This window comes from Mobula birostris, chromosome 3 (genome assembly GCF_030028105.1).
Source record: "Mobula birostris isolate sMobBir1 chromosome 3, sMobBir1.hap1, whole genome shotgun sequence".
In the NCBI taxonomy this organism is placed as follows: Eukaryota; Metazoa; Chordata; class Chondrichthyes; order Myliobatiformes; family Myliobatidae; genus Mobula; species Mobula birostris.
In genome coordinates this window covers 140,447,080-140,470,563 of record NC_092372.1, presented here as the reverse complement: position 1 = coordinate 140,470,563, position 23,484 = coordinate 140,447,080, and the positions used below count along the sequence as shown (strand labels likewise).

The 23,484-nt window shown below is 40.0% G+C and overlaps 1 protein-coding gene across 1 annotated transcript in view; it reads left to right on the top strand.

Annotated features, from left to right (window-relative positions):
• Window positions 1-23,484, top strand: part of LOC140195297 (scinderin-like) — a 138,030-nt gene that overhangs the window by 82,005 nt on the left and 32,541 nt on the right. Inside the window, 3 exon segments of the mRNA XM_072253389.1 lie at window positions 1,763-1,851; window positions 3,402-3,617; window positions 14,157-14,278. Of these exon segments, the coding sequence (XP_072109490.1) occupies window positions 1,763-1,851; window positions 3,402-3,617; window positions 14,157-14,278 (427 nt within the window).

The following is a 23,484-nucleotide window of genomic DNA, read 5'->3' as shown; positions in this document are numbered from 1 at the left end:
TGTAATACTAATACGTCTCAAGGGACTCAGTTGATCACAACTGCATGTATCTGACCCATGCATCCTTCTTTTCCTGACCAGGGCCTTACTATACATTGTCATCCAAGGGCTCCTTATTCCTACCAATCTTGCCCTTCACTCCATCAGGAACATGCAGATCTTGAGCTCTGACTATTTCACCTTTAAAAGTCTCCCACTTACCTGTGGTCCTTTTGCCCAAAAACAATCAACTCCAATCAACCTTTGCAAGCTTCTGTGTCATACTGTCAAAACTTACCTTGCCCCAATTTCAAACATGAACCTGTGGGTCAGTTATGTCCCTTTTTAAAACTAATAGAATTATGGTCACTGGTCCCTAAGTGCTTGCACACTGTCACCTCAGTCACCTGCCTCACCTTGGTACCAAAGAGTAGGTCAAGCTTTGTCCTTTCCCTAGTAGGGCCCTCTATCTATTGCTCAAGGAAACTTTCCTGAACCTACTAAATAAATATCACCTCATTTAAGCAATTAGCAGAAAGTCCTAGTATAAAGTTAAAACCCCTGAAGGCATGAAACACAGCATAATCTCCCTGTACATTTCATAACTCCTGTTGACTATTTGGGGACCTATGGTACAATCCCGAGAATGGGATCATATCCCAGTCTTATTTCTTAGCTCCACTCATCAAGCCTTCCTGGATGTTCCTTCAGTAATTTCATTTCTGATATCTACTGTGATATTCCCCTTTATAAAAATACAACTCCCCTTCCTTTTTCTTCTGCCTCTATCCTCCCTAAAACTCCAGTACCCTGGAGCATTAAGCTGCCAGTCCTGCCCCACCTTAAACCACGTCTCTGTAATCTCTATAATGTCCCAGAACCACATCACCATCCAGGGTCATCCACCTTCCTTGTTAGACCTCCAGTATTGAAATAAATGCAATTTAATCCAATGGGTTTGCAATCTGTTATCAAATGTAATTCAGATTGTAGAGTGAAGACCAGTTTGACAAATTCTTTGTGCTCATATTGTTGAAGCCATTGCAATGCAATGCAAGCACAACGTGATGTAGCGCGGATAATGTTTGTCCATTATCTCACATTTAGAAGCACCATATAAAGGACACAGTCACTGAGCTGGAGTAATTAGAACATAACTGGCTCATTAATGGGAGATTAGGACTCAAAATAAATTCTGCTTGTTTTCAATTAAGAGAGTTCTGCAGGAACATAGAGATGTTGGTGTTTTTTTTGATGGTCACGTGATTTGTGAACAAGTTCTAAGTTCTGTGCCAGTGAGTTTTGTCAGCTTTTGAGTTATATAGTTAAATTTAAATAGTGACACCCATGCAAAGCTGGGAGTCTTCTAAATCACACTAAACATGGCATTTCTGATTTAGGTAAGTGGATATTGCCCCCGCCTTTGCTTTATACAGTACTTATATGAACAGTGATGGTTTAGTTTGGAAATCAAGCATGTTGGACGACTTAGTTCCATTTCAGCCTAATGAATGACTGATAGAAAATAAATGTTCCCTATAAGAGTTGAGATAAATTAGTATTATTTTAGACAATAGCACAAAGAGTGTGACCAGTTGGAGATGTACTCTTTGGGTGACGGTAGTAAACATGATGATAAGATATTGAAGTGTATGAAATAGATAATAAAGTTATGAAAATAATACATTCACATGAGGTCTAACATTAAAGTGAAAGTGAATTCAAATGCACATTCATGACTTTTCATGAGCTGTTTTGAATAAGGAAATATTCTGGTACTTAGGTAAAAATGCAAATCCAGAGGAAAGGAAGACAGCTATGAAAACCGCTGAGGACTTCATAAAAAAAATGGGCTACCCATCTAATAGTCAGGTAAGAGACTTTCAAATGAGGTTCAGCTATTGCATTAAGTAACTCTGCTTAAGGGACAATGTATTGTTTCCTTGACAACTCAGTTGTGTAATTTAAAATGTATTTTATCTCAATGCTACAGTGTAAAAATATCTGTCTGTACACCATAATGAAAATGATTGGCAGATGTCATAATTCAACACTCTCCTTACAGTGGAAATGTTGCCTGTTTAACAACACATTTCAGGAAAAATGAAACAGAAGTTTTAAATTGCATAAAACAGAAAAAAGAAACATACTGGAATCCTTGCAGCAAATCTACCCTGGTCAAATAAATAAAACTAAAGTTAATCACTGTCAATTCAAGCGCTGACAGGAAATTAAATGAGGATTTGCAGCTTTAATTTTCTGCAAGTTATGTAAAACAGAAATATATAGAATGGGAAAAAATGCCTAATCTGCACAGATAAAAATGTTGAATAAAACATGGCAACAGTTAAGCATACGAGTATTTTAATAAGTAGGGGTTTCATACTTTAGAATATGTGTATTTTTAGACAGTTTTATAGTTTGCTAAAGGATATTTTCGCTAATGATTTGCTGTTCTACTTAAGTTGCAATGGGTTTATTTAGCAAATACATTTGGGCTCTGATACGTTTCCAGAAGAAGAAATTGGGTGGGACAATGGTTACCACACTGGACTATTCTTCTACAGTCCTTTTCCTGGTGTAGGAGTTGTTCTGATCTGAAGGACAAACTTCAAAACTGGGCAAAGAGTTCATTTCTTTATTTTTTTTTGAGAGAGCGTGGAATGGGCCTTTCCAGCCCTTTGATCAACACCGCCCAGTAATCCCCCAATTTAGCCCTAGCCTGATCACAGGATAATTTGCAATGACCAACTAACCTACCAACCGGTATGTCTTCGGACTGTGGGAGGAAACTGGAGCACCAGGAGGAACCCCACATTTAAACTGATTTACAACTCTCTCTATAAATTTGGCCAGATGATTAAGCACACTACAGCCTGATTTTTTTTTTTGGGGGGGGTCTCGCATTATTAAGTTTGCGTTTTTTCTTTTTCTCCTATGCCACTGATCTCATGTTGATTCCAACTCAGACTCCGTGTTCAAGGGCAAAGATTCCCAACATGGGGCTCATGGACCCCTCAGTTAATGGTGGAGGTCCATAGCATAAAAAAGGTTGGGAACCCCTGTTCAAGAGGACCTGCTTCTTGTCACTGTCGGGGTTCCAGTTGGATTCGAACTACATTGCCAAATCTTCCTTAATTTGGCAGGCATTCCTACCAAACAGGTCACAAAGAGAAGTCACACACTTAGCTAACATGACATATGAAGCTTTACTTGCTGGAGTTGCACACAGCGTAAACTTGCTGTTGACATAATTTTAGCTGCTCTATATTGGGAGACGATCACTGAAGCAACAGTAAAGGATTTGCATGAATATCGAAGTCACCAAGAATCTGCAAAAACAATGAGTCCTGTAAAATTCCAGCTATTGCCGTTTGTAAGATTGCTACTACAGGAAATTAAATCTTTGTTTCTTACTGCAGATTCAAGTTCTTCCACAAGGAGGAGAAACTCCTACCTTCAAACAGTTCTTTAAGAATTGGAAAGACCTAGATCAGAGTGAGGGTTTCGGAAAAGTATACGTCACAGAGTCAATCGCAAAAGTCAAGCAGATTGAATTTGATGCCTCAAAGCTTCACAGCTGCCCTCAGATGGCTGCCAAACATAACATGGTCGATGACGGTTCTGGAAAAACAGAGGTAACTTACCATCATCATATCAAACAGGAATGAGGAATTATATCTGATTGCTTTGAGAAATGGTGTAACAACACTAAACACTTACAGAGAACTCTACTTAAGAGTAAATTCAGGATAAGTTATGTAAATTTCCAATCCTTCTTTTCATTTCTCCCAGGTTTTCAATTATAATTCTATATTACCTGGAGGATATAGGGTTATAAATATACTTTCACAACTTCAAAAATTAATTTTCTGTGCTGTTTAAAATGGAAAAACTGGAGTAGGGTGACTCTGTGCATATTTCTGGGTCTCAAAAGTACCCATCAGGAAATTCAATACCAATATTTAGGTATAAGTTTTGTCTGCCCCGCCACCATCCTTTCCAGATTGCAATGACATCAGCAATATTCACATACAGTGAGACTTTTACCCTCATTGGTCTACAAAACAACAATCCTTACTCACAAGCTCATTCCAAATAAATAAGCTATTTCCCCTCACATACACCCTGGACTGCTTTGAAAATGGGGGTCAGAATCATGGTCAGTTGCAGTTTCCTATCCTCACTTGTCTATCTACACAGACTTATGGCAACTTGCTGTCAGTAGTTCGCTCTCCAGGAGCTCCATGCACAAGGAGTATTCTTTGTCTGAACACCGTTCACAAGACTATCAAGGCACTGCTGACTGCCTCCTAGCCTCCAACCCCAGAGGTGATTCCCCACTCATTCCCATCAGTGCACCGTCCATTCATTCAGTAGCAGCACTCCCAGTAAGTTGTCAGAGTTGTGTATCCCATTAAGAGCTAACTCCATGCTGAAGCAGCAAGAATTTGCTAAATGTCAATAGTAGGAGCTATTCTGAAGCTGACAGTGTCATAGCAGGGGATCACAACAGCAGTGTTCTAAAAAACTTTTGTCATTTAAAACTTTTGCTCCTTGTATGACTTTTACAACAGTGTTAAAATGAAATACCATACTGCTTAAATGCCACACAAAAATAAAAAAGCAGGGGAAAACTTTAAGGCCAGTCAAGCACTTTGTTTCATTCTAATTTTAATGTGTCTACATAGGGACAAAATGGCACTATGTTAAATGACAAGACATACTTGTTGAAACAATATCATCATGATACAAGTCTTGTATGATGCAGTTTACATCCTTTCTAGATTACTGAGGGCCACAAGAGGCAAAATGGTATTGTTAAAATTGATACAGCTTTATGCTAGTTCCATCCAGTACAGCATTTGCAGACAGCACAAACTGAGGCAGAATACAGCATCTGAGACCTGTCATTTCATTGAAGTCCAAACTCATTACTGAGATGGGCCTCCACCTGAACCAGGGGAATAGCAAACACCAGGTTCTGTCAAAATTGAGATGACACCATGCAACATTGCAGCAAGGTAATCAGCACCATTTGAAGTCCAGCAACTATGGAGAAAGGAAGTGAAAATTAACCCATGTTGAAGATTAAATGGTGCTCCTGTCATCAGAAAGCACTCCATGATTTAAAAGTGGTTGAAGTGAGGTTGAGTTACTGCATCAGTGTTAATCTGTATGACTGTGATGATCTTTTGCTCTGGTATGGTGGTGTGATATCGCCGTGGCTGGTTATCGCCCATGGTACATTTATGATTGGCAATAAAACCTTCAGACACAGGAGCAGAATTAGGCCACTCAGCTCATGAAGTCAGTTCCGTCATTCATTCCATCATGGCTGATTTATTATCCCCCTCAAACCCATTCTCCTGCCTTCTCCTATACTCTTTGATGCCCTGATTAATCAAGAACCTACCAACCTCCGCCTTAGACATACCCAGCGACTTGGCCTGTGGTAAGGAATTCCACTGATTCACCACCCCCTGGCTACAGAAATTTTGTCTCATCTGAGTTCTAATGGGAGGTCCTTCAATTGTGGAGGCTGTGCCCTCTGGTACTAAACTTATCTACTAGGAAGCATCCTCTCCACATCCATTCTATCTAGACCTTTCAATATTGGATTGGTTTCAATGAGATCCACGCTCATTCTTCTGAACTCCAGTGAGTACAGGCCCAGAGCCACTAATGCTCCTCATATGTTAAGCCTTTCATTCCTGAGAGAATTCCTGTGAACGTCCTGTGGACCCTCTCCAACAATAGTACTTCTATCCATGCTCGTACCTTTCCTGCAACACCACGGGCTCTTAACTTGTTAAGCAGCCCCATGTCAAAGGCATTCTGAAAATCCAGATAAACAACATCCACTGACTTTCCTTTGCTTATGCTGCCTGTTATTTCCTTGAAGAATTCCAATAGATTTGTCAGGCAAGAATTCCTTTTTAGAAAACTATGACAACATTAGCCTATTTTATCATGTGCCTCCATGATATGAAATGATATGAAACCTCTGAGAGGTAATAGACTCCAACATATTTTCAACCTCTGCAGTCAGGCAAACTGGCCTATAACCTCTTGTGTTTTCTGCTTCCCTCCCTTCTTAAAGAGTGGAGTGACATTTGTAATTTTCCAGTCCTCAGGAACCATCCCAGAATTCTTGAAAGCTCATTACTAATGCCTCCACAATCTCTTCAGCAACTTCTTTCAGAACCCTGGGATACAGTACATCTGGAAGAGGTGATTTATCTTCCTTCAGACTTTACAGCTTCCCAAGCACCTTCTCCTTAGCAATAACTTTCTGCCTAACTCCCTAAATTCTCTCTTTCATATCCACAGTATCTGCTTTCTACTCCTCTAATTATGGATCATAAGACCAGAAGATCTAGGAGCAGACTTAGGCCATTTGGCCCATCGAATCTGCTTCGTTATTGCATCATGGCTGATCCATTTTCCCTCTTAGCCCCAATCTTCTGTCTTCTGCCCGTATCCCTTTATGCCCTGCCTAATGAACGTTTGTCTTAAGTATGCCCAATGACTTGGCCTCCACAGCCACCTGTGGCCAAGAATTCCATGGATTCACCACTCTCTGGCTAAAGAAGTTCCTCCTTCTCTCTGTTCTGAGAAAACAGCCCTCTATTCTGATAACATACACACAAAATGCTGGTGGAACGCAGCAGGCCAGACAGCATCCATAGGAAGAAGCACAGTCGACATTTCAGCCCGAGACCCTTTGTCAGGTCAAACTGAAAGAAGAGACAGTCAGCTTCTTCCTGTGGATGCTGTCTGGCCTGCTGCATTCCACCAGCATTTTGTGTGTGTTGCTTGAATTTCCAGCATCTGCAGATTTCCTTGTGTTTGCCTCCATTCTGATGCTGTGTCCTCCTGGTCTTAGACTCTCCCACCATAGGAAACATCCTCTCCACATCCACACTATCAAGGCCTTTCACCATTTGATAGGTTTTAATGAGGTCACCCCTCATTTTTCCTAATTCCAGCAAATACAGGCCCAGAGCTATCAAACACTGTTCATGTGACAAGCCATTCAATCCAGGAATCATTTTTGTGAACCTCTTTTGAACCCTCTCCAGTTTCAGCACATCCTTTTTAAGATAAAGTGACCCAAATCTGCTCGTAATACTCCAAGTGAGGCCTCAACAGGTCTTTATAAAGTCTCAACATTATATCCTTGCTTTTATATTATAGGCCTCTTGAAATGAATACTAAGATTGCATTTGCCTTCCTCACCACAGACTAAACCTGAAAATTAACCTTTAGGGAATCCTGCACAAGGATTCCAAGTCACTTTGCACCTCCGTTTTTTGTATTTTCTCTTCATTTAGAAAATTGTCAGCCCTTTCATTTCTTCCATCAAAGTGCAAGATCATACACTTCCCGACACTGTATGCCATCTGCCACCTCTTTGCCTATTCTCCCAATCTGTCTAAGTCCTTTTGTCGCCTCTCTACTTCCTCAAAACAGCCATGTATCTTCATATCATCTGCAAATTTTGCAACAAAGCCATCAATTCCATCATCTTAATCATTGACATATAACGTAAACACAGTCTCAACACAGACCCCTGTGAAACACAACTAGTCACCGGCAGCTGACAAGAAAGTGCTACCTTTATTCCCACACTGTGCCTCCAACCAATCACCCACTGCTTTATTCATGCCAGAATCTTTCCTGTAATACCATGGGCTCATACCTTGTTAAGCAGCCTCATTTGTGGCACCTTGTCAAAGGCCTTCAGAAAATGCAAGTACACAGCATCATCTTTGTCTATCCAGCTTGTTATTTCTTCAAAGGATTCCATCCGATTTATCAGGCAAGATCTTCCCTTGAGGAACTCATGCTGACTACAGTCTATTTTACCATGTGCGTCCAAGTATCCTCATCCTTAATAATCGGCTCCAACATCTTCCCAACCACTGGGGTCAGAGTAATTGGCCTATAATTTCCTTTCTACTATCTCTCTCTCCCTTCTTGAAGAGTGGAGTGACATTTGCCATTTTCCAGTCTTCCGGAACTGTTCAGAATCTAGTGATTCTTGAAAGATCATTACTAATGCCTCCAAGATCTCTTTCGCCACCTCTTTCAGAACTCTGGGGTGTACACCATCTGGTCCAGGTGACTTACTTACCTTTCAGTTTCCAAGAGCCTTTTCTGTAATTATGGTAATTTAAGACACTTCATGTCCCCTGACAGCGGGAACTTCCACCATACTGCCAGTATCTTCCACAGTGAAGACTGATGCAAAATACTTATTCAGTTCATCTGCCATTTCATTGTTTCCATTACTAGCTCTCCAGCAATGTTTTCCAGCGATCCAATATCCACTCTTGCCTCTCTTTTGTACTTTATGTATCTGAAGAAACTTTTGGTATCCTTTTTAATATTTTTGGCTAGCTTACTTTCGTATTCCATCTTTACCTTCTTAATCACTTTATTAGTTGCCTTCTGTTGCTTTTTTAACACCTTCCCAATCCTCTAATTTCCCACTAATTATTGCTCTATTATATGCCCTCTCTTTGGCTTTTATGTTGGCTTTAACTTCTCATGTTAGGTATGGTTGTGTTATCTTTCCCTCAGAATATTTCTTTCTGTTTGGGATGTATATATCCTGTACCTTCCGAATTTCTTGCAGAAGCTCCAGCCATTGCTGCTCTGCTTCCATCTCTGCCAGTGCTCTTTTCCATTCAATTCTGGCTATCTCCTCTCTCATGCCTCTGTAATTCCCTTTACTCAACTGTAATACTGATACATCTGATTTTAGCTTCTCCTCCTGAAATGTCAGGGTGAATTTGATCATATTATGATCATTGGCCCCTAAGGGTTCTTTTACGGTAGTTTTCTAATCAATTCTGGTTCATTGCACAACACCCAATCTGGAATAGCTGATCCTTTAGGAGGCTCATAGAAACATAGAAAACCTATGTTTTCTACAGCACTATACAGGCCCTACGGCCCCCAAAGCTGTGCCGAACATGTCCTTACCTTAGAAATTACCTGGGGTTACCCTTAGCCCTCTATTTTTCTGAGCTCTATGTACCTGTCCAGGAGTCTCTTAAAACACCCTATCGTACTGCCTCCACCATCGTTGCCGGCAGCCCACTCCATGCACTCACCACTCTCTGTGTGAAAAAAACTTACCGCTGACATCTCCTCTGTACCTACTTCCAAGCACCTCTCATGCTAGCCATTTCAGCTCTGGGGAAAAGCCTCTGACTATCCACGCGATCAATGCCTCTCATCATCTTAGACAACTCTATCAGGTCACCTCTCATCCTCCATTGCTCCAAGGAAAAAAGGCTGAGTTCACTCACCTATTCTCATAAGGCATGCTCCCTAGTCCAGGCAACATCCTTGTAGATCTCCTCTGCACCCTTTCTATGGTTTCCACATCCTTTCTATAGTGCCTAAGAGATGGCTCAAGCATCTCTTAGGCACTCTAGAAATTCCCCCTCCTGTAATCCAGCACCAACCTGATTTTCCCAATCTACCTGCATATTGAAATCTGACTATTGTAACATTGCCCTTTTGACATGCATTTTCTATCTCACATTGTAATTTGTAGGCCACATCCTTACTATTCTTTGTGGTTTTGTGTACAACTCCCATCAGGTCATTTTAATCTTGCAATTCTTTAGCTCTATCCACAATGATTCAACACCTTCCAAGCCTAAGTCACCTCTTCTGAAGATTTTTGTTTTTTTTTAAGCAACACAGCAATGCCGCCCCCCTCTGTCTTCCTGATCGCTGCTGCACTCCTCTTCTCCCAACTTCCCTTCTGAGCCACAGGGCCAGTCTCATTGCCAAAGACCCGGTTGTCATGGTTTCCTCCTGGTAGGTTGACCTCCACACAATAGTATCCAAAGCGGTATACTTATTATTGAGTGAAATAGCCACAGGGGTACTCTGCACTGGCTGCCTTGACCCTTTCCCTCTCCTGACAGTCACCCTGGTACCTGACTCCTGCAACTTAGGGGTGACTACCTCCCTGTAGTTCCTATATATCATTTCCTCATTTTTCCATTTGAGCCCGAGGTCATCAAGGTGCAGCTCCAGTTCCTTAACCCTGTCTCTAAAGAGCTGCAGCTCGATGTACTTCATGAAAATGTAGTTATCAGGGAGACTGGAGGACTCCCAGAGTTCCCGCATCTCACACAAGGAACATACCACTACCTCTGGACCCATTCTCAGTGCACTAGCTATGTACTAACAGAAAAATCAACTTAATTAGAACCTCCACCTTTGCTTGTCCAAGCCTGTTCTCTCCTAAGCCTGTTGAGCCAAAGCCAGAGCACTCTAACAATACTCCACTTGCACTCTCTTTCTTTTTATTGGCCCCACACTGACTGCCGCCTGCCAATAAAGAGCCAGAAAGTACCTGAGCTCTTTCTACACCTCGCACTGTGTCACAACAAGCAACATCTCGCACTGATTGCAACCTGCCAAAAAGAGCCGAAAAGCAGCTCATTCTGCATCACCAACGAATGACGTCTCGTGCTGATTGTAGCCTGCCAAAACACAATGATATTGATTTCATGTTTTTATAATGGTAATGAATCTCAGTAAAAAAATAACAATAAAAGCTTAATTTCATAGAACAACTTTTCAAAATTATTTTAATTTTGAATTTATGTAGTTTTGTCAAAGCATTTTTGGAAGTGATGTGGCCATAGTTCAAGGAATCTATCTGCCTCATAGGTATAAGTGTGAAATATGTTGATATAAGCTGAGGTCTGTAGCTAGTAATTTGAACTGACTATGACACTGGTGCTTTTTAGAGAAGCATTCAATGGGTTTCCCATTTCAGGAGTATAGGAGCATATAGGACTACAGGATATTAGATTATGAGGACACTCAGTCCTCGTTTATTGTCATTTAGAAATGCATGCATTAAGAAATGATACAATGTTCCTCCAGTGTGATATCACAAAAAAACAGGACAAACCAAAGACTAACACTGGCAAAACCACATAATTATAACATACAGTTACAACAGTGCAAAGCAATACCATAATTTGATAAAGAACAGACCATGGGCACAGTAAAAAAAAGTCTCAAAGTTCCGATTGACTCCTGATAGTCCAGATAGCAGGCGGCAAAAGGGAGAAACTCTCCCTGCCATAAACCTCCAGGTGCTGACAACTGTCGATGCATTGGAAGCACCCAACCACTGCTGACACTGAGTAATCCATCTGGTTTTTACCATGTCAAACACTTTTCAAGGAAAAGGATCTTGAACACAGTGAACCTCTTATGGCCTTAAAACATTTTCATAAGCCTTTTTTTTTCAATGAGGTACTCTTTTTGAAAAGGAGTCCCTCGACCGGAGTTCCCATTCTGGGGTCCACGGACCCCTCAGTTAGTAATAGTGGCCCAGGGCATAAAAAAGTTGGGAACTCTGCCCTAGAGTAATATAGATAAATGTACCTGTCTATTTATATTAGCTTAATACTATATATGATTTTGACAGTGTATACTCCTTTCTCTGTTTGTATTATTATTGAATTATGTATTTGAGATAACCTCTCCTCTGGTTTGTATTTACCCTTATTCTTTTAAATCAATAAAAAATATTGAAAGTGGTAAATGTGCCTGACAAAATAACACCAAATAAAATTCCACAGGTAGCAATGAACTCAATAGAATATTTATTACCCTGGTATTAACTGGGAGTAAAGGTTTGCCGGACCGGCTGGTGGTGTAGTGGCATCAGCACTGGACTTCAAAGCAGATGGTCCTGAGTTCAAACCCAGCCGGGTCCCAACCTGGGCAGCAGCAGTATCTGCACGGAAGAAAGGCCTAGCAATCTGCTTCCGTATCTTGCCTTGAAAACCCTGTGGCCCATGAGGTCACGAAGAGTCAGACTCGACTAAAACAACTGAACAACAACAAAAAGGCTTTGCCAAGACGCAAGTATAGCTAAAATTAAAAACAAAAAAATCTGATGGAAATACTCAGCTGGTCAAGAAGCATCAGTGGAGAGAAAAACATAGTGAACGGTCAGATCTATGACCAGGAAAGCTCCTCTTGCTTGGCCAGTGTTGTTTGTGGATTTTTTTTTTAGTAGAAACATAGAAAACCTACAGCACAATACAGGCCCTTCACCCCACAATGCTGTGTCGAACATGTCCTTACTTTAGAAATTAACTAAGGTTACCCATAGCCCTCTATTTTTCTAAGCTCCATGCATCTGGTATGGAAGTTGTCCTGTCCAAGACTGTCTCCCTTTCTCTTCACCATTTACACCTCGGACTTCAACTACTGCACAGAGTCTTGTCATCTTTAGAAATTTTCTGATGACTCTGCCATAGTTGGATGCATCAGCAAGGGAGATGAGGCTAAGTACAGGGCTACGGTAGGAAACTTTGTCACATGGTTTGAGCAGAATTATCTGCAGCTTAATGTGAAAAAGACTAAGGAGCTGATGGTAGACCTGAGGAGAGCTAAGGCACTGGTGAACCCTGTTTCCATCCAGGGGGTCAGTGTGGACATGGTGGAGGATTACAGATACCTGGGGATATGAATTGACAATAAACTGGACTGGTCAAAGAACACTGAGGCTGTCTACAAGAAGGGTCAGAGCTGTCTCTATTTCCTGAGGAGACTGAGGTCCTTTAACATCTGTCGGACGATGCTGAGGATGTTCTATATGTCTGTGCTGGCCAGTGCTATCATGTTTGCTGTTGTGTGCTGCGGCAACAGGCTGAGGGTAGCAGACACCAACAGAATCAACAAACTCATTCGTAAGGCCAGTGATGTTGTGGGGATGGAACTGGTCTCTCTGACGGTGGTGTATGAAAAGAGGGTGCTGTCCAAGTTGCATGCCATCTTGGACAAGATCTCCCATCCACTACATAATGTACTGGTTGGGCACAGGAGTACATTCAGCCAGAGACTCATTCCACCGAGATGCAACACAGAGTGTCATAGGAGGTCATTCCTGCCTGTGGCCATCAAACTTTACAACTCTTCCCTTGGAGGGTCAGACACCCTGAGCCAATTGGCTGGTCCTAGACTTATTTCATAATTTACATATTACTATTTAATTATTTATGGTTTTATTACTATTTAATTATTTATGGTGCAACTGTAACGAAAGCCGATTTCCCCCGGGATCAATAAAGTATGACTATGACTATGAAGAAGCTGCAGAAGATTGTAAACACAGCCCAGCACATCACACAAACTAATCTTCCATCCTTGGACTCACTTTACACTGCACACTGTCGGAGCAGTGCTGCCAGGATAATCAAGGACACAACCCACCCAGCCAACACACTTTTTGTCCCTCTTCCCTCTGGGAGAAGGCTCAGGAGCTTGAAGACTCGTACGACTAGATTTGGGAACAGCTTCTTTCCAACTGTGATAAGACTGCTGAACGGATCCTGATCCGGATCTGGGCCGTACCTTCCAAATATCCGGACCTGCCCCTCGGTTTTTTTGCACTACCTTACTTTTCCTTTTCTATTTTCTATTTATGATTTATAATTTAAATTTTTAATAGTTGCTATTGATTTGTACTCCAGGGAGCACGAAGAGCAGAATCAAATATCGCTGTGATGATGGTACGCTCTAGTATCAATTGTTTGGCGATTATAAAGTATCTATCCAGGAGCCTCTTAAAAGACCCTATCGTTTCTGCCTCCACCACGGCACTGGCAGCCCATTCCACGCACTCACCACTCTCTGCATTTTTAAAAAAAAACTTACCCCTGACATCCCCTAATCTACAACTTAAAGAAAAATAGAATCTCAGTTTAAGATCTCATCCAAGAGGCAATGACTTGGACAGTACTGAACCTCCTCATGTTATGGAAAACCAGTGCTTGTGCTGCTGTACCCATTTCCTGCTGGCTTGAAAAGTTTAAATCAAACCTTAGATTTTTTGTACTATTTCTCTCAGCTGATTATCTCAATTAAGGCAGCAAGGACTACAATTCAAAAACGATTCATGGTTGTGGCACATAGTAATTTGATATGATAAAATGCATATCAAACGTAAGTGGAAATTTATTCTCAATATTGAAATTGCTATGTATAGTATAGCATAGCTCACCAGCAACTTTGTTCCACTGTTTGATAAGTTGAGTCTGTGTGAAGCTGTGTGATGCCATTTATTGAATCTAAATAAAGTTATGATTATGCTTCTCCTTTTTTCCCTATTCTAGATCTGGCGAGTTGAGAGCAATGGGCGGATTCCTGTTGAACCTGAAACATTTGGACAATTTTACGGTGGAGATTGTTACATCATTCTTTATACATACAAATTGGGACAGATTATCTACACCTGGTGTGTATACCAAATCTCAATTAGTTTTAGTCTACCATATTCGCACACTATTATGCAATTTCCAAAAACAGCCCAGTTTGGTGAGAGTAGTTGCCTTTCCCCATTGGTTAGAGAGGGGATGTTAAAAACCAAATTCAACTAATAGTTGCCTCATGACTACAGAGAGTAGATCAGTCTCACTGTTATCAGTTTATGGGCAAGCTAGGGCAAGATTTTTATCTGTTCCAGCCTTCCTTTATGTTAATAAACCTGAATGCTTAACATGGTTAAACTATTGATTATTTACCAACAAAATTTTACAGAAACTGATATAAAAGGTCAAAATAAAAGTTTCTATTGATTATACTTAAAAAGTTAAATTTCTCTCCTTTATGGTACCCTAAAAACGTTTGGCACCTAACGCTAACACAGAAACAGGGATTTTTTTTTTGCATCTTGAAAATGGGCCATTCTTGCTTTAGGAGATCGTTGTGGTGGTTTTTTTGCCCTTTAAGGAGAATCAAAACAGAAACTGCATTAATCAGGCAGCTGCCACCTCATTCACAAGCTTACTCGTTGGAGTTCACCCTATGACAGCTACGGGAGGGGTGGATCGTAGAAAATGAGCCAAGGAGAATTATGAGGAAGGAGGAGAGCTAATGAAACACAGTTTTCTAGATAGAGCCCCATTCCCAGTACAGAAAGTAGGCTGGTCCTATTCTATTCAATGCTAGTCCCAAACAGCAATAGCATCAGGATCAATTCTGATGGTGTCTGTGCAATGATAATGAAGTACGAATGGTTCTCTCTGTGATCAGAGCTTCTACATGTGAGACTTCAATGCATGAAAATGATTGGGGGAATTAATAAAACAGAATGATGCCCTAGCAGAGAGACCCATATGATTCAGTACTTCCAATATGTTACACTGTTTGATTTTTTTAGGTGTTAAAACTGAAATGCTTTTTTTTTCAATTTGTGTGGCTAGGTAATTAATAGGCACCATGCATGTTGATGGGATTATCATATACGCAAAGTACAGTGGCAAAAAGGCATCTGCATTAGAGTGGTAACATAATAAAAAATGCAGATGCTGAAAATCTAAAATTAAAAAAAATGCAGGAAATACTCAGCAGGTCAGGCTGCATCTGTGGGAAGAGAAAACAGAAAACATTGGCTCTGTTTCACTTCTCACAGATGCATCGAAACTTGCTGGATATTTCCAGCATTTTGAATTTTTATTTTAGATTTCCAGCATATGATTTATTTTAACTTAATTGTTAAATTCATGGCAATTTCCCTTCCAAGAATGACTTGCACTCAGTTTTAAGTGACAGTGGTTTCCCAGTGGATGGGACTTCTGCCAAAAATGGCTGCAAAATTATGCATAAATATATCTTATGTGCAACTTATACATAAAGAACAGACAGAAATAGTTTTTAATTGTTTCTGAATAAAGTATTTTTAATTATTGTAGGATTGACTTTCTCATCCATTAATGATTGAGGCATAGCGTTCAGGAGCAGAAAATGATCAAGATGGCAGACAGCATGCTAGCCTTCATGGCAGGAGAATTTTCATATGACTAAGGATGGCTTAAAGAGATGATAAAGTCCCTGTGAGATTGCACTTGGAATATTTTATCTAAGTCTGGTTTCCTATCTAAATACCTGTGCTAGAGGAAGTGCAGTGAAGATTTAACAGATTAATCCCAAATTGGTAGTTCTGGTTTATTTTATTAAGCAGACTAGGCCAGTTTTGCCTAGAGTTTAGAATAATGAGAGATGATCTCGATTAAACATTCATAATTCTATGGAACTTTATAACGAGCTGCAGGGTAGATTTTTTTTCCCATCCAATGGTCTAAAGTGTCAAAATAAGGATAGTCAGATGTGAGATGCAAAGAAATAATTTCACTCAGCAGGTCATGAATCTTCAGAATGTTTTACGCAAAAGTGCCATACAGGCTGCACTGCAGAGTACATCAGAGAAAATGATCAAGAGATTCTTTGTATATTCAGGAAATCAATGGAAGTGGGAGGAAAGTGGTGCTGAGATAAATGGTCAACCAGTGTATTAATGAATGGTGGAGTGGTATGAGGGATAGAATGGCCTACTCTGAAAATACCTTTGAAATCAATTCATGATAAGAATCAAATAAAAATGGAGGCAGAATATGACATACTATCACTACAATGCAACACCCTTAGTATGACCAGTTAGGGTTGCGTCTCTGGTAAATGTAAATACTTCAGAGCTAATTGATAAAGTGCACTGATTAGACCTTAAATTTGGTCTGAAGCAAGTCTAAGCTTCCTGACTATGCAGCCTTACAGGTTTGTTCCAGACAAGTTCCCTGATTAACAAGCAATCCAGAGACCTCTGCAGCCATCACACTGGACTTGTTTGTCTCTATGGAACACAGTAGAGCATGTCTACTTCTCCTGGTTCCAGAAGAATAATTAAAGGCAAAAACACAAGAAATTTATCAGATGCTGGAAATCAGAGTATCATGCAAAATGCAGGTCAGGCAGCATCTATGGAAAGAAATAATGAGTCAATGTTTAATAATTATTAAATAATTAAATGATTAAATGAATGAATTATTAATGAATACATAAGGTCACTTTAGACAGTTACCTCAGCTGTATCCTAAAATGACATTCAGGACCAACGTAAATTGTTGAACTGCATTGTGAAATTTAAAATTTAGTGATGTGCTTTGTTGGTAGATTGATTATCTACTGCAGGTTACTTGTGTGTTGGATGGTAGAAAAATCACAAGGATATTAATGAGCACGTAAGTGAGAGTATTGTTGCACAGAAATAAATGGGATTGCTCTGAAAGCTTGATTAAACTTAATGGATGAAGTGGCCATCTTTTAACTGGTGTTACAAAATGAGGAATAACCTGAGAAATTAGGCAATCACTTTAGCAAAATAATGACTGGCCTTTCTGAATATGGTATATAGCAGATTGAGAACAATTATTTCATGGATGGTATTGCCACGTGCCAAAAGAAATCATCCTTAAATCTTTGATTGTATAATGCTGCTGAGCTACATCCTAGATGCACTGGAACACGTTATCAGTGATGTAACCAGGAGTCATTGTGAGTTTCTGATCTTTCAACATCACTTTCACCTAGGCGACCCAGCCAAGGTTGATCAGGCCCTGGCTTGTGTCTCCATAGCATTGGTCCAAAGGTCAGACCAGATGATCCATAGCCATCTGAAGGCTTGCCTCTGTGATGTTGCTGATGACTCTTCTCTTTGCAGCCTCTGTAATGCTAAGGAGAAGGTAGGTTCTGCGCACAGTGAGCAGCCAGCAAAACCTCTACAGCCCACCCCGAGGACTCTCATTGTGCCCTCCACCCCTGTATCTGGCACTGCTCTACCCGATCCTGGTATTTTGCTTTTTTGTGCCCAAAATGCCTCCTCAATCAGAAAATATCACAGTGAGAAAAGGGCAACTGCAAGTGCTAAATATCTGAAATAAAAACAGAAAATGCAAGAAACGTTCAGCTGATCAGGCAGTGTCTTTGACCTGATATATTAGTTCTGTTACTCTTTGCAAAGACGCTGCTTGACCTGCTGTGAAAAGAGATCCTTTGCTTATAGATTACTATTAGATTGATTAGAGTGGCAGTGTATTTGTTGTTGTAAATGAGACAACCAGAAATTCCTATTGTTGAAAAACGGAATCAGAATCAGGTTTACTATCACTGGCATATGTCATGAAATTTGTTATTTTGCAACACCAGTGCTTTGCAATATATAATAATAGCAACTATAAATTACAATAAGAAGGATATGTAAAAATAAATATGTAGTGCAATACAAAAATGAGAAAAACTACTGAGATAGTGTTCAAGAGTTCAAGGTCTGTCCAGAAATCCAATGGCAGAGGGAAAGAAGCTGTTCCTGAATCATTGAGTGTGTGTCTTCAGGTGCTTGTACTTCCTCCTTGACGACAGCAATGAGAAGAGGGCATGTCCTGGGTGATGGGGGTCCTTATTGATGGATACCGCCTTTTTGAGGCACTGCCTTTTGAATGTTTCCTGGATGCTGAGGAGGCTTGTGCCCATGATGGAGCTGCTGAGTCTACAACCCTCTGCAGCTTTTTCCAGTCCTGTGAAGTGGCCCCTCCATACCAGACGGTGATGCAGCCATTTAGAATGCTTTCCACAGTACATCTGTAAAAATTTGCGAATGCCTTTGGTGACATATCGGTTCTCCTCGAGTTCCTAATGAAATATAGCTGCTGTCGTGCCTTCTGTATAATTGCATCAATATGTTCGGCCCAGGATAGATCCTCAGAGATGTTGAAACACAGGAACTTGAAACTGTTCACCCTTTCTTGTGGTAGAGTCATCACAAGTTATGTTGCAACAGTGTCATTAAATTATAATTGCTGATAAGTTGTCATATTGAAGGCATGAAAGCATTGCGGTGTCAGCGCCTAATGTTGTACAGCTGTGCTATTGATATTTAATTTAAGTAGGACTGTTTTCTTTGAAGTGCTGACTGGAGGCTAGGTTGTTCTGGGAATGCTTTGATAATAGTTCATAGTGAAATGAAGAATATTAACATGAGATTAGAAAAAGATCAACCCCTAACACAGATCAAGAATAACTAGGGCAGATATGGACAAGAGTTGTAATACAAGTCTCCATAATGAGGGTTAAATTAGCAAGCACCAAATTCTCTATAATACAAGACCAATAATCTTGAGTGGGATAATGAGGAACAAACTTCCTTCAAATTTGAAGGTAGAAAAAATCCCAGAAAAGCGAAGCTGGCATTGAAAAATGAACAGATTTCTGTTAGATCTTATGTAATGCATAAAATTTCAGGGAAAATAGCCTGACACACAAGCAAGTGTGTTCAGTTACTGGACACTGGTTTTCTAGGAAATACTTCACCTTTGCCTTCATATCACATGATTTATTCAAATTGTTCTATATTTTTAATTTAATGATACTTTTGGATTGTATAGTGTGAAGGGTTAGTTTACTTGTCGGTCGAAAGCCCCTTCTCCAGTGCCAGTCATCAATTGGCCCATTTGAAGGATGCAGCAGCTCATTCCCGTTGGTTATCTTGTGTGTCACGGCACTCGTGTCCAGTTTAAGGCACCTCAGGGCTTTCCTTTGTTGCTGGGCACCTATCATCATACTGAGATCCTGACCAGTGCTGAAGAACCACTGAGAAAGTATACTGCAGTTGTACGAGGGCCCACGCACAGTCTTGGCCAAGTATCTGTTTATTGTTTAGTTTTGAAGTTGCGTATCTTGGGGATACTTAATCAGGTAACTGTTGAGTTTGAAGTGTTACTGAATGATTAGTAATGTAGTTTGTGTAACTTAGGATGGCTTAGATGTTTGCTGGAATATTTCACTGTTTGTAAATAAATGATTAATGTGCTTATTCATAATCAGTGTCTTCTCTCTCACTTACCAAACCTGTGAACCTGCTCCATCATGACAGATTGCTAAATGTATCATCTGCAGCTGACTTGATTGAGAGAGATGTGAGGCAGTGCAGAAGTGAGAACAGATCACAACACTTGTTTTCTGGGCGACTACACCAGGTTAGCTGAGTGTGGCCAGGTTCAGAGTGGAATGGAGACGCAGCAGATGCTGGAATCTGGAGCAACACACAAAAAGCTGGATGATCACAGTGGGTCAGGCAGCATCTATGGAGGAAAATAGTCAATATTTGAATCTGGACTCTTGGTCATGTTGGATCAGCAGGAATGATCTAACTTGGCCAAGTGTTCCCCAATAAGAGAGAGGAAATTTCAACTTAGGGTCCCTTTCTTGATATTTCTGTGGAAAGTATGTGTATGAAGTGAAGGCAGGAAAGGACTCAAGTTTCACAGCCTCATGGTTGAAAAGTCTCCTCATGCTCAGAGAAGAAGAATTACTTTGTTTTTGCGTGGACAGCCTCGTGGGACATCAGGGCAAAAGTGGGCTAGGAAAAGAGATAACGTAGGGGGTAAATGAAACAGGGAAGGGGCCTTGGGTGGAGTTTAAATGACAAGGCCTAATTGGTATCTTAACAGTTAGGTCTTGTGAGTTGAAGAACAGGTGGCTTAATGCCTCCTACCCCCTCAAGCTGTTTCATGGTAAATTATGGATAGGTGAATACATTGACACCTGTTGTGGTGGGAAGGGGAATAGGAGGCTTGTTCAAGCTAATTTAAACTAGGTAACCTTTGGAGCATTCCACTAAGTTGATACTTTAAATACAAATGCATGCTCAGTATAGTGTAGGACCCTGAATTCAACAGTTCTATGGGTAGGTGAAAACATTCTGCACCATGTAAAAGCACTTTGAATTTGTAGCAGAGTAAGCAAGTATTCCCTTAATGTCCATGCCAGATATTGTATGAAAACACGATGTAGGTGTAATGCAACATTTATATCACACGATGAGAATATAGTGAATGAATTCATTTCACACTGAATTCATCTCGTTCTTATAATTGCTGCAAATTTAACTGAAAATAAACGATAAATGTTTTGGTTTGGGTTTCCAGAGGTCTGATGCAAAATGTTGCAGCTTCCATTTTTGGCAGTCCAAACTGCAGAGGCTGATGATAATGCATTTTGTCAGTTTTCAGTGAGGCTACCAGATGGAATACGTCTTCCTTGGGGCAAGAAGACTCTGACTTTGTCTGTCATGCTTACAACAAGTGTTCTTATGACAGAGAGTGGAGAAATGAACAGCATGGACCACTTTCAACATCTGACATCTGCCAAACCTCTAAGCACTTAACTGATAGCAAAGGAAATAAAAACACATTCACAAAAAATAGATGCAGAGTCGAATAAAGAAATTCAGCAGTTTAATAGATGATAGAATAAATAAAAATAGAAACATTTTTTTCAAACTTCCAAAGAAATAGATTGCAGCTTTGCAATTAAAAAAATATTAATACATATTGAGTTTATACAAAGAAAAGGTCCTAAGTGAAGAGTTTCTAATTAAGTTTTAGCTTTTCTCTCTGCCTTCAAGTATTGTTGGTGTGGCAGGATTAAATTAATTCAACAGGATATTTAAACCATTGGGCAAATCCAATTTATTTTCTTCAATTATATGGCTCATTGCATGAGATCTCAGCTTAAGTATCTTGCCTCAATCATCTGAAATTTTGCCTCTTAAATATTGGGTTTCTATTACATTAATTTTAGACTAGATATGCATTTAAGCACCTGTGCAAACATATTAAACAGATATTTATAAGTATTTCTACATCTCCCTCACCTCTGGTTTGAGGATTCTTGTTCTTTATTACAGCTTCATTTATTAAATACTTTGCAAATTTAAAGATTTATTAAATGTAGTGACTTCGATGTGACAAATTCACTTTAAATTCTGCTTTTCTCAAGTCATATATTTATAACTACTGAGCTTGAGTGTTGCATGTCCACGAAGGTGTCAGTTTGTTAATAGGATTACTGAACTTGTGTATAGTTGCTCCATGTTGATCAGGTCTTATATGGTTAAAGCACTCAGATTTAATTGTTCTGAATTGTTTTCTATGGAAAAGTGGAAACTATCTAATTCATCAGAGAAGGCTTCATAATGGTTAACTCAGTAACCTGTTCCTTGGAGTCTCAGGCCTAGATTATTTGGCATAAACTACAATCCTGAGTATGAATGGTGAGTCTTGAGACGGTCCCATCAGGCTTTCAGGCTCATGTTCAATAAGATATTAAAACAGTGCAGAACATTTAAAACTGAAGTTCAAATATTTAAAAATAATTAAAAGCAAGTTTGAATTATTTCTAAAATTGGCAAAAATAATTGTATATACTTGAGTAGGTATCCAAAATCATTTGGACAGACTGTTTTAAGGAGAGCTTTTGACAGTAATGCAGAATTCAGTGAAGTAAATCTGACCCTAATGTTCATGAATAAAGCCATTCAAGCTTCCTTAACTTCTGTGTAAAATATTAATATAATGAAATATTAAATTAACAAAATATAAACTGTTGAAATCTAACACATAAACTCCCCTTGGAGTTGTTTTCAAGGTGTTAGCTGTTCTGGTGTTGTGTTACACTTCCTGCTGATCCTTGAAATGGGTATCACAGAATATGCAAACAATTTAGTGGTGAGGAGGTGTGTACCACCACCCACATGCGGATTGAGTTCACCTTGCACCGCTTTAGTTGGAGTTTATTGTTCCAAAGTAAGTTTAGGGGGCTGGGCTTTGCAGCTGTTCATGTATTGTGCATTAGGCCCTGGCATATTTTTGAAGGTCAGCCTAATTTACATTTGTTTGATAGTCCCCTGCTTCCTTTAGAGCAGGGGTTCCCACCCAAGGGTCCATAGACCCTTGCTTAATGGTGGGGGTCCATGGCACAAAAATGGTTGGGAACCCCTGCTTTAGAAAGTCCTCCTCAAAGAATCAAAGGGAGCGAATGGATCAGAGTTGGCCTCAGAACATTGCCATATTGTTTATGTGGCAGTGTGTCTCATTAAGTTATGACCATTTCATTGCTATAGCAACCCTGCAAGGTAAAATCCTCAGTGGCACAGACTACTGTCAGTCACAAATCTGTCAGCTGATACAACCCTTTAAAATGTGTGTTGTGTGAGTACACATGCCCAGGTTTAGTTAGTCTAATTCCTATCTCTTCAAGTAGAAAGCTCAGAATTCCTCAGAGAACTAAAGGAACATATTGCATTGCAATAATAGCACTACAAAACTAGTCTGGTTTCTGTCCATAATCAATGGTTTTGTTTAGTACTGGGTCGTAAGTGACATCAGCTACTCTTTTCTCACTGAGATAGCATTCCCTGAGAGAAATGGCAGTGTGTAGCCATTCATTGTGAAACCTACATGAAGTATTACTAAATAGTTTTGTCAAACAACTTTGTATATGACAGAGCTTGCGCAGTGACTAAATGTTTATCAGCTTAATGTCGCATGTACAGCTTTGTTACTGATCAAGATAAATCTTTATTGCCATGTGCTTATAAATAGCTCAGAAAAGAGTTTCATAAAGCCCTTTTCCATGCTAAGGGAATGTTGTAAATATCCTCCTGTCATGTCAAAAACCACACCATCACAGACAGCGTTAGTTTTACAGATAAATCTCCACAGGGGACCAGTCCGAGAGCAGTACAAATCCCAGGATGAACAATGTGGGAGATATGCAGCCCTCCTTGATTCACAGAGGGATCTTGTGATCCAAGACCATAGTTCCCTGAAA